The sequence below is a fragment of the Solanum lycopersicum genome, chromosome 6 (genome assembly GCF_036512215.1).
Source record: "Solanum lycopersicum chromosome 6, SLM_r2.1".
NCBI lineage: Eukaryota > Viridiplantae > Streptophyta > Magnoliopsida > Solanales > Solanaceae > Solanum > Solanum lycopersicum.
The window spans coordinates 26255172-26267349 of NC_090805.1; the positions used below are offsets into that span (position 1 = coordinate 26255172).

General features: G+C 40.3%; 2 protein-coding genes across 2 annotated transcripts; both read left to right on the forward strand.

Annotated features, from left to right (window-relative positions):
• Nucleotides 1–4615: 4615 nt before the first annotated feature.
• Nucleotides 4616–7369, forward strand: LOC138349298 (uncharacterized). Its single transcript, XM_069299618.1, has 4 exons — nucleotides 4616–4822; nucleotides 5227–5982; nucleotides 6458–6739; nucleotides 7121–7369. Exons 1-4 carry the CDS (start codon nucleotides 4616–4618, stop codon nucleotides 7367–7369), a joined length of 1494 nt encoding a protein of 497 aa, XP_069155719.1.
• Nucleotides 7370–7557: 188 nt separating this feature from the next.
• LOC138349299 (uncharacterized) lies at nucleotides 7558–10485 on the forward strand. The gene is made up of 6 exons (XM_069299619.1): nucleotides 7558–7875; nucleotides 8462–8679; nucleotides 8754–8874; nucleotides 9026–9694; nucleotides 9874–9921; nucleotides 9976–10485. The coding sequence occupies exons 1-6, from the start codon at nucleotides 7558–7560 to the stop codon at nucleotides 10483–10485; spliced, it is 1884 nt and encodes a 627-aa protein (XP_069155720.1).
• The last annotated feature ends 1693 nt before the right edge of the window (nucleotides 10486–12178 follow it).

Sequence of the window (12178 nt, forward strand, 5' to 3'; positions counted from 1 at the left end):
AGGCCATAGTTGAAGATCTTGAACCAAGAAGACCATTTCATGTATTTTGTTATTTTTGGGCCTAAGCCCTTATCATGTTGTATAATTATTTGGCTAGTTAGGACAGGTACAATGGGCCTAAGGCTCAAATGAAAAAATGGGTCCAAATACCGATTAAGACGAACAGAATCCGAATTTGGACCCCACCACTCTCTCTCTCACTCTTTATCGTATCTCTTTTTTTAAATTTATTTGCTATTATTCGTCATTAGCTTTAGGGTCAGAAATTCTAAATCCTGCGCAAAATGTTGTAATGTTTTATCAACTTCAAATTAAATCAAGTCCAAATGTATTTTAAAAGATAATAGACTCCGCAAATCAATTTCATTTAGATAGTAAGCTAAATACATCCTTTTTCAAATGAACTCTGAGTAAACTTTATCTAAGTTAGATCATTTAACCAAATATTTTAGTTGTTGGATAACCGCAAGTAAGCGGGCGTCTTAGGTATTTGTTTTCAAAACCTTCTTAAGACGTTAATATGAATCCCCAAACCCTCTTAAGCTTTCAAAACGATTTTGCTGTTTAAGTATTTTGAAAACATAGTTTTCTTGATTTTTCCTTAAAAATTAAGTGACGACTCTAAAAAGTTGAAAACTCTTATAAAAAATATTTTCCCAAAATTTTTCGATAAAACGGAAATGACGACTCTGCTGGGGATGTTTGAGGATTCTAACCTTAAAACTAACGTGTTTTGGCTATGTGAAGTTAACTATTATCTGTTTGTTTATCGCCTTATTCAACTATTGCATTCATGGCATATCATAACTCCGTCAAATGACGATTATATTTATTTACCACTTAAAGGACCATTATGTGGGTTCGCAGTCGTTCGTTAATCAAATCTTTCTTGGGGCACCCAGATGAATGTAGTTGGCTACTTGATAGTCAACGGTCGTTACCCATTCCACTCTAAATACAACCTACTCTTGGTTAAACTAACATAGAGCGAAACCCTATTCCGAAAGTAGCTCATTAGCCTAAGATGACCCAACACCCAAGAAGTGCTGGGCCTATTAGAAAGATCGACTTTAGTCCAAAGAGCCCACGACTTGATAGGATGATCAGATTTGTGTGTTAAATATGAAGGATGTATTGCGTGTTTAACTATTTGTTGTATCGTGGGGGGGGGGGCAACTTACTAGTTGTATGTTTTGTAGATATCGATTCAAGTCCTCAGTTTCAAAATGGTCACCAAAACACCGGACATTCTCCCCGTATGGTGGAACAACCTCAAAGCTTTCCAAAAGAGAGCAATCTCGATTCACGTGGGCCACTTACCTTCGGTAATGGACTTTAAGGTTTGGCCCACGTTTATCGAGGTAATAACGCGGGTTTGGGATGGCAAAGGATGGTGTTTCAATTTTGAGATGGTTCAATAACACCGACATTGGAAGAAATTAAAGATTGTCTGGACTCTAACGAAACATGAGGCAAGAGGAAAAGATGTCCTGATCATCACATTCTTCTACCAGATAGGCCGACTACCGGAGAATTGAGAGACATGTTGCTAGTAAGGGTTAACTTGTTGGATGCCCAAAGTATACCACTAATGAGATTCTTCGAAAGATGGGGAACCAATAGCTATTTCGCGTAATTTCCAAACGAATTCCATGATCACAGTACATGGAGACAAACTCAAGTCATTGCGTTCTCCGCATGACTTTTAGGAACGATGGTGTTCACTCAGGATGGAGGAAAAGAGATTGAAACTCGGGTGTTAATGGTAGTGGATGCCATCTTTATAGGATTCGATAAGAAACAAGAAGAAAAGAAATACTGCAGTTTGGCCCTGGTCATTTTGACCGACATTTATTGATGCTTGAGTTTGTGTAAGAACAAATTTCTATTTTTCCAAGGTTGCAACATTCTACTTCAATGGTGGATCACTGAGCATCTATGCAAAAGGACGGTGCCCAACCACAAGATTTGGCCAAGCCAAGCAGATAAGTCCCTTTGATAATATGAATTCTATCTAAGTATCCGCAGGTTCCCAATTCATACTACCAGGGATGCGTGGGCGAGGGTATTTTATGATTTAAGAGAAAGAGATATACAGTGGATGTTACCGGACTTCATGTCCGAGAGGATAGCAGCACAGGGGGCCAAACTTTTACTTTTTAATCCTTCCTGGCATCAGAGGATTGCGACCCTACAACCTAGCTAGGGTGATGCGACAATTTGGTAGAATACAAATCACACCTGTCCAAGGGGATTCTAGCCCTTTTGTCGTCGATTATAGTGGGAGCGACAAAATACCTTTCGCCAAGATCATCCTCCAAGAATGGTCCGGACGTGTCAACATGAAATGGGGTATGACTGAAAAAAGATATGAAGCTGCGTACGTCGATGAGTACAAAACATGAATGCATAATGATCTGTGTGGTGTAGTGAACCCAATACCACGCGTAGGTCGAGAAGTTGAAGACGTACAGACTAGACCTCAGATCCATATATACCATTTTTAGCAAGAATGGGACCGAAGGGAGCAAGAATTTCAGCGAAAGGAGCAAGAGTACCCGTTCAGAGAGTTAGAAAGTCAGAGGGTTTTAGCTGTGACATCACAAGAGCTAGCCGATGGAATTTCTTGTCTTATGCATTTGGATGCGACCCTAGACGGGCAGATGAACACTCTACAAGTCGTGCCGACATCCTCCAAAGCTGTGTTCGCTGAGCCGTACGTGTTATCATGCGAGTGCATCATCCAGGAAAATGTTGAGAAATCTAGATGAGGAGCAAAGTCGTCAACCTTCTAATTCCCATGCGTGGGATTACTTCTATCTGTATTCACATTGTATTCTCCTCCCTAAAAATGCACCCCAATTTGATTGAAACTATGTAACGGACGTAATAATTTTAAGCAAAGTTTATTTTTTGGTTGGAGGGGGGGTGGAACAATATGTTTCAAATAATGCAATACACCCTTTAAATCCTTAGGCCTACCCTTGGCACAAAAAGGTCACATGCATGGTTAGGATGCGATATATGTGTTTTAATTGTTTATGTGATATGTTGCTTTGAATGAGGATATCGTTATCCCACTCCCTGCAAGAAATTCCCAGAAATGTACAAGTCACTATCACAAAAAGGCCGACCAAAAATTTTTGAGTCTTAAGTTTCTCACTCAAAAACACCTCTCACACCCCAAATCCTAAAACATTACGCTACTGTCTCAGGAAAAGCAAATCACTGCTATGGAGAAGGGAAAAAGTATCAAGACTGGGCCAAGTGAAGAAGAGAAAATCGACAGACAAAAGCAGCTTGGAAATCGCCTATATGACTTATTGTTTTCTCCTGGGAACCCCGAGGAGGAAATTAACGAAGAGAGTTACGAGGAGGCACTTGTCCGCAAACCTTCTTTCGAAGTACGTCCGGAAAAAGGAGACAAGAAAATTTCTTTCAAAGCATATCCGCAGGAACACCGAAAAAGGATAGAGGCCATCTCGTGCGCCCTCATTTTCGAGAATTATTGATCTAGACGTATGTTGAGGCTCATCGAAAGAGCATCTTCTCAAGTGGAATCGGGGGACCGCCACAAGACTTGTGAGTGTCATCCCAACCAGAAAGGGCATACGATAAAAGAGTGCATAGAGTTTAAGAATGCAGTCCGCCGTTTGTTCATCATGGACAGTACTCCAAACACTTGGGGTGATGGCGTCCTCCTTGCATGTGATGAGCCACGGATTGACATACCAGTCACAAAGAGGACCATATTTTATCGTTGCTCATTCACTCTATTCAAGAAAATGATGAGGGAAATTTACTCAGAATTAGTTTAGAATGGAGTCTTCACCCGTTTCAATAGGGGCTTGGAAGTATCACATTGTTTTCTATACGAAGTTCGGAAGCATTGTCCCTATCACAATGACGCAGACCACAACATTAAAAAGTGTCTTGAGTTCCGCCACAACCTCGAATCCCTCATCAACATGGGAAAGATTCGAGTCGAGTTTATTTTTATGACTGATGCTGCGATGAGAAGAAAAATGACTGAGATGTAGTCATTATTATTATCTTTAAATCTTTGTTGAATTTCAATCTCCGTGGTAATCGTAATGAATGAATGAATGAAAAATATCTCCTTTTGTACTCAAACTATGTTGGGCCTCAATTCTCCTTGTGAGATACGTAAGCAGCCTTACAAGGCCTGACCCATATCTTTAAAAAAATTTCATTTTCCCTTCATATTAGAAGGAAATGAGAAGACAAAATCAACGAACATCGAAGAATAGATGCAAGAAGACCATAGATCAACGTGATTTAGCCTTTCTGAGATAGAGTCAAACTAAAAAAAAGCAAAGTCTTGCTTGTTAATAAATGTGTTTCCGTCATTAATCATGAGTTGAAGATATCCTCAAAGAAAGCAACTTGTGTGTTTATCTGCTCTCTGTGTGATACTATGCATTTTGTATTCTGAATCTACACCGACAAATATGCCTTTGAGTTGTTTTCCTTCTCAGGTACTTTGAATCTGATCTGTGTCGATTAATAGCTGGAAAATCATCCCTATTTCACCAGATTGAAAGTTCCTATAGATTCCTTTCCTAAATGAGATTCAGGCAAAAGAAAGACAGTTATGGGAGACAGTAACGAAGAAGTAAGTCTCACCGACGTTGTGGTGGATCAACCCACTATAGCAGACCAGAATGAATTGATTCTGCAACTGATGCAACAAATTGCAGAAATGAGAGTTGAAATGCAAAGGAGACTGGATCTGACTCCGCCATGCTTTGCTGCTAACGTTGCTGAGGGGAGACCTCCAATCTTCTTCTCCTCTTCAAATGTGGATCTGGCTCTCAGCCATCTACACCTGCTCAGAATCCGTCGATTATAGATCTGACTACCCAAAATCCCTAATATACTTTTGTATTTTACCAAACTCCACCTCATCCTTAAAGCAACCACCCTCAAATGCCACCCATACTTAAAATACCCACCATCAAACCGCTCCACCACCGTAAAATCAAAGCCAAAATCCAAATCAGAACACTTTTAATCCCCAAACATCCCACCACCACTTCAACCAGAATACAAATACTCAAACTTACCCACTGAATTATTAAACCGCTCAAAATGCCCATAGTTCCTCCGTAGCTCCACCCTTACCTAAAAGAACCACTTTAACAAATTCCCGTCTCTATCGAGCACGATGTGCACGATTCTGAGCTTGACCATTATGATAAATAGGAAAGAGAATGGAGGGCAAAGGAAGAGGTAAAGGTGGACATAAAAGAAGAGATCAAGAAAGCCATGAAGGAGTTCGAATGCGTCCCTAATATCGCGGACCTTAATTATGAAGATTTGTGCATGCATCCAAATTTGTACCTTTCGGAAGGAGTCAAGATCCCGAAGTTTGATACTTCCGTAGGAGTGGGAAACCCTATGGCTCATTTGAGAGCCTACTGCGATCAACTCATGGGAGTTGGTAGGGATGAAGCTCTGCTGATGCGGCTTTTCAGCCGAAGTCTGTGCGGGGAGGCTCTGGAATGGTTCACCTACCACGAAACCAGGCAATGGCCCAATTGGAATACCCTAGCCAAAGATTATATTGATCGGTTTTCTTACAACATGGAAATCGTTCCCAATTGGTACTCTTTGGAAAAGATGAAGCAAAAATCCACTGAGAGCTACAGAGAGTTCACCTACAGGTGGAGAAAGGAAGCAGCCAGGGTAAGGCCGCCTATGTTTGAGAAAAAAATAATGGATGTGTTTGTGTGGGTGCAAGAGCCCGAATATTATGATAGGATCATGTTGCTCATTGGAGCAAAATTTGCCGAGATAGTCAATATTGGTGAGAATATCAAAGATGGTTTGAAAACAGGTATAATAGCATGTGTTGCTGCATCGCTTGAATCACCGAGACTGTTGAAGAAAAAGAGAGAAGAAATTGTTGCTATCTCTTATGAGGGGAAGAAGACCCCAGAAGATCATCGTCATCCCAAGGTCGTCCCCGACCTTCCCATAGATCCTAACAAGCTTGCTACACATATGCTATTCATCCATATAATTCTCCTCAAGTCTATCACAATACTACCTCCACTTACAAAAATGACCTCCTCAAAATTACCAAAGTCCACCTCTCGTATATCAAAATCCTCCCCACTTTACCAAATTCCCCCCCTTTAATACTAAAATGTTGCTCCCAGTTGTGCAAATGTGTAGTCAAGCTACAGAGCACCCCCTCCTGTTTATCAAGTCCAAGCTCCACTATACCAAAATCACCCTCCGAATTACCAAGCTCCATCGCCAAACTACCAAACAAATCCATATCTCAAAAACCAAACTCCCCGTCCAAATACCAGAAGTTATCAACAGATGCCTCCTACAGAAGGCAGTTATGACCCACCCGACCTTGATCCGAAAAGAAGCCTCCTAGGAACTTACAACGTTCGCTAAAAGCCGAACAAAGCTGTAAAAGCGACTGACTGCGGCTGGATACATCCACTCGATTGGGCCCAAGACGGTGGATACTAGATCCAAATTCTACAAGCTTGATAAAAGGTGTGCATATCACTCTAAGAGTGTTGGACATGATATTGAGGACTGCATCAGCCTCAAGCACAAGATTCAAGATCTGATCGATCAAGATGTGGTCTTTCTTCAAGCAACCACATTTAATGTCAACACCAACCCTTTACCGAATCATGGAGACGTTAATATCAACATGATAGAGATGGAAAATGATTGGTGGGTGACTAAGGTGATAACTCCATTTATGCATGAAAAGTTATAAAGGTCCATGTCCTCGTTAAGTGTCAAAGAGAAAAAGGAGTCGGTGATCCTGACACTAGCGAATGTTGTTGCCTTGGTGTCATCAGAAACTCTTGTCAGGCCAAAATTTTTGATTGAAACTGCTGCCGCTCAGGGCATGACTTGATCTTGGAGATGTTATACTCCCTAAGAATTGGCCGTTGGAGGACAGAAGAAAGATCAGAGCAAAAGGCCGATAAGTGAAGTCGAAGCAGAATAATTTGGGAGAAAGATGCAGCCAAAGGATTATTCGATTCTTAAGCATTTGGAGAAGACTCCAAAATTTTTTTTTGTATGGGCCCTGCTTATGAGTTCCCTATTGTATAAACAGGAATTGATGAAGGCTCTCGATGATACATATGTGCCCGTGGGCACAGGCAGTGATAATGTGGCCGCTATGATCAACCAAGATATCCAAGGGCATCAACTTAGTTTTTGCGACGATGAGTTGACTTTCGAAGGGAGGTCACACAATGAAGGGTTGCACATCAGTGTCGTATGTCACGAGAAGGTTGTAAATCACGTCTTGGTGGATGATGGATATGGTATGAACATTTCCCCGTTGTCGACACTGAAGTAGTTAAGGTTTGACCTGGGGAACCTAGAACAAAACCAAGTAAATGTAAGAGCCTTTGATGGGGTTTAGAGAGATACGTTGGGAACGGTGAATTTGATCATCCAAATAGGTCCGGCAAAGTTCAGTGTACAGTTTCAGGTCTTGGACATTGACACCAGCTATAACCTTCTTCTGGGAAAGCTATTTACTATATGGCTAAAGTTGTGCCATCTACTCTTTACCAGATGATGAAACTCGTTTGGAAGGACAAAGATTTGGTTTTTCACATCGAAGGGATTCATTCTGGCAGACAGGCGCCTATTATGTATGACGTTTTGCGAGGTATTGATTTCTACACTATGGAGTTGGTAAATGCCACAGGTGAGGATTTGGCCCACATCCTCCTAGCCTGCCGTGTACAAGATGATAGCCACTGTGATGCTGAAGAATGGTTTCGAACTAGATTTTGGATTGGGGGAGAAATTCCCAAGGGATTACAGAGCCTATCCCCGTCCTGTCGAAGGAGTAAGGTATGGTTTGGGGTACATCCCCACATATGATTATATGAAGACGAAGAAGAACAGTGATCAAACATTAATTAAGCCAATCCCTCATCTATATAAATCATTTCCATTCTGGGAGTACGTCGAGCATGACGACCTTGGGGAAGGATCTACAAACTTTTTGAGGGGATCGATGTTGTTATTGAGAAGAGGTCGAGCTTGGTGGTATCCGCGATGCTGATAATGGGGAGATGCTACAGAATTGGACCTCCACGCTGATTCTGATTCGCTGAACTCCTTAGTAGAAGGGCGTCATTTATGCATATTTAAATTGATGGTAGTCCGGAAGAGGTTTGAGACTCACCATTTTGCAGTTTCCTTAATTGCTTGAATTTTAAAATTCCCCCGTGATGTTTGGAAAAGGTAACATGTCTTTTTTCCATAACAAAAGTTTGCATTATTTCCCAATTTGAATGAAAGCTTCTTTTATTGATTTTTTATTTACTCATTTGCTATACTTTGCTTTTCTAACTTTTCCTATTTATGGTTTCAGTAATGTAAATTTAGACTTGCCAATGTCATGTCATGTCACGAGCTGAATGAAAAATATAAGGCAGGTGATGACGAGGTTGATGAATATGAAGAGGAAAATGAGGCACCGAAATATGTTGCTGAAGAGTTTTTGCAGTTTAAAAATCAGCCAAATTTAGAGGAAACTGAAACAGTAAATCTGGGAGACCAAGAGTGTGTCAAAGAGGTTAAAATCAGTGTGCACTTGTATGAAGATCAAAGAAAAGACATGATTCATTTACTCACCGATTACATTGATCTGTTCGTCTGAGAAGTCAGAGACATGCTAGGGTTGAGTACTAATGTTGTGTCTCATAAATTGCCGATTAATCCAGGGTTCAGTTTGGTGAAACAAAAGGCTCAGAAGTTCAAGTCCAAATTGAGTTTAAAGATCAAAGGTTAGATCACCAAACAGATCAAATCTTGACTGGTGGAAGTGACATAATACCTGACTTGGTTGGCCAATGTTGTTTCGGTTGCCAAGAAGGATAGGAAGATTTGAATTTGTGTCGACTACAGGGATCTCAATAAAGCCAGCCCTAAGGAAAATTTTCCGTTGCCAAACATTCATATTCTGATTGATAACTGTGCTAAGTATGAAATGCAGTCATTTGTGGATTGTTACGCTGGTTATCATCAAATTATGATGGACGAGGAAGATGTAGAAAAGACAACTTTTATTACACCTTGGGGTGTATATCATTACAGGGTGATGCCATTTGGCCTCAAGAATGTTGGTGCTCCCTATATGAGGGCTATGACGACTATATTGCATGATATGAGTCATAAGGAGATCGAAGTGTATATGGATGATGTCATAATCAAGTCCCGCAAGAGTTTAGACCACTTGACGCATTTAAATATGTTCTTTGATCGTCTACGTCGGTATAACTTGAAGTTAAATCCCGCTAAATGTGCTTTTGGGGTGCCAGCCGACAAGTTGTTGGGATTTACAGTCAGCAGAAGAGGTGTTGAGCTCGATCCTTCCAAAATTAAGGCAATTTTAGAATTACCTCCTCGGAAGACTAAGAAGGCGGTGATGAGTTTCTTAGGGAGGTTGAACCAGACCAGTCGATTCATAGCTCAATCAACTGTGGTGTTTGAGCCTATTTTCAAGCTGTTAAAGAAAGACCCTTCGACAAAGTGGACTGAAGAGTGTCAGAATGCTTTTGATACTATCAAGAACAGTTTGTCCAATCAAGCAGTGTTGGTACCTCCGCGAGAAGGGAGTCCATTGTTGCTATATTTGTCCATCTCAGATAACGCATTTGGATGCGTGCTTGGTCAACATGACGAGACAAGAAAGAAGGAGCGAGACATTTATTTTATAAGCAAGAAGTTCACGCCACATGAGTCTCGTTACACTATGTTGGAGAGAACATGTTGTTCTTTGACTTGGCTTGCCCAAAAGTTGAGACATTATTTGTCTTCTTATACTTCATATCTTATTTCCAGAATGGACTCGTTAAAGCATATTCTCCAGAAGGCAATGCCAACCGGAAAGTTAGCTAAATGGCAAATGTTGTTGAGTGAATTTGATATTGTGTATGTGAGAAGGCGCTAAAAGCACAAGCCTTGGCTGATCATCTTGTACAAAATCCCGTGGATGAAGAGTATGAACCGATCAAGACATATTTTCACGATGAAGAGGTATCGTTTGTGGGTGAAGATATTTTAGAAGAATATCTTGGCTGGAGATTATTCTTTGATGGAGAGGAAAATCACCAAGGAAAAGGCATCCGAGCGGTTTTAGTGTCAGAATCTGGTCAACACTATCTTATGGCGGCTAAACACCGATTTAATTGCACGAACAACATGGCTCAATACGAAGCTTGTATTCTTGGTTTGAAAATAGCCGTTGACATGAATATCCACGAGTTATTGGTTATTGGAGACTCAAATATGTTGATTCACCAGGTTCAAGGAGAATGGGCCGTGAAGATCCCAAAGATTATACCTTTCGTGCAGTATGTACAAAAGTTGTGGAAAAGATTTCATAAGATCGAGTTTAGACATACTCCCAGAATACAGAATGAGTTGGCTTATGCTATTGCCACCATCGCTTGATGATTAAAAATCCAGATACTGATTATATTGATCCTCTAGACATAGAGCTGAAAGAACATCCGATGCATTGTTTACATGTTGAGGCGGAACTAGACGGTTTGCCATGGTATTTTGATATAAAGAAGTATTTGGAGTTTGAAATTTATCCTAAAAGTGCTACCTCAAACAAGAAAAAGACGATACACCGTATGGCTGTGAATTTCTTTCAAAGTGGAGAAATCCTTCATAGGAGGATTCCAAATTTGGGTCTTCTAAGATGTGTCGATGTTGTTGAAGCAGTGAAGATTATTGAACAGATACATGCTGGAGTATGAGGCACCCATATGAATGGACTCCCTTTGGCAAGGAAGATCTTGTGAGCCGATTATTTTTGGATGACTATGGAGAATGATTGTTGAAAGTTTGTGTAGAAATGTCATCAATGTCAAGTGCACAGTGATTTGATCCGAGTGCTGCCTCACAAACTTAATGCTATTACTTCACCTTGGCCATTTGTAGCTTGGGGTATGGATGTCATCTGTCCGATAGAGCCAACCGCCTTTAATTGACACAGATTTATTTTGGTTGCCATTGATTATTTCACCAAGTGGGTGGAAGAAGTTCTTACAACTCGTTAACCAAGAAAGCCATTGTTGATTATTTTCTCAACAATCTAGTATGAAGATTTGGAGTGCTAGAATCCATCATTACTGATAATGGTGCAAATCTCAACATTTACTTGATTAGAGATATATGTGATCAGTTCAAGATTACTCATCAAAACTCAACCGCTTATCGTCTTCAAATGAATGGAGCCGTACATGCCGCCAACAAGAACATCAAGAAGATTATGAGGAAAATGATTGACATCACTGAGATTGGTATGAGATGTTGCCATATGCTTCATTGGATATCGGATGAGTGTCAGAACATTGATTGGAGCCGCTCTATACTTGCATTTCTGTTATTTCCTTGTAATTGTTTTATTTTTTTGTAATTATTTCATTTATAGTTATATCCCTCTTGTAATGAACTACGTCTGACCTAAATTCTCAAGAATGAGATACGTAGGCAACCTATGTCGGCTACGCCACTCGTTTTATCCCCTTTAATATTTCTTTATATTTGAACTACATTCGACCTGAATTCTCAAGAATGAGATACGTAGGCAGCCTATGTCGATCTCGGTCGGTTTTTTGTTTATTACTTATTTTTGTTGACCTTTGAGAGGGAACTACATTTGACCCGATTCCTGCCTCAACGGGATATGTAGGCGTAACAAAGGTTCGTTCATATTTCTCGTAAGATTTTTATTTCTATTTACAATAGAAACCGGGACATGATTTTTGAGAGGGACTCAAAAATTCTCGAGAATAAGATTTTTCTTGAACAATCCAAGATTGAAAATATTTCGAGATTTTCAATCGGGACAGCAATTTTGAGAGAATCTAAAAAATTCCTTGATTTACTCGGCGACAGTTGAAGCCGATACAGTTAACTAGGATAGAAATTTCGAGGATGGCCTCAAAATTTCAACACGGGTTTGTGACAGTCTGGGGTGACTTTGAATACTCCCTAGTGAATAAACATCCGAGCACCAAACTTAAAGAAGTTCACAAAGCCTGTCGTGACATGACACTTGGCAGTGACCTTTTTCAAAATATTACTTCTCAAAAATTTATTTCTTAAAGATTTTCCTTTTCTGTTTAATTTG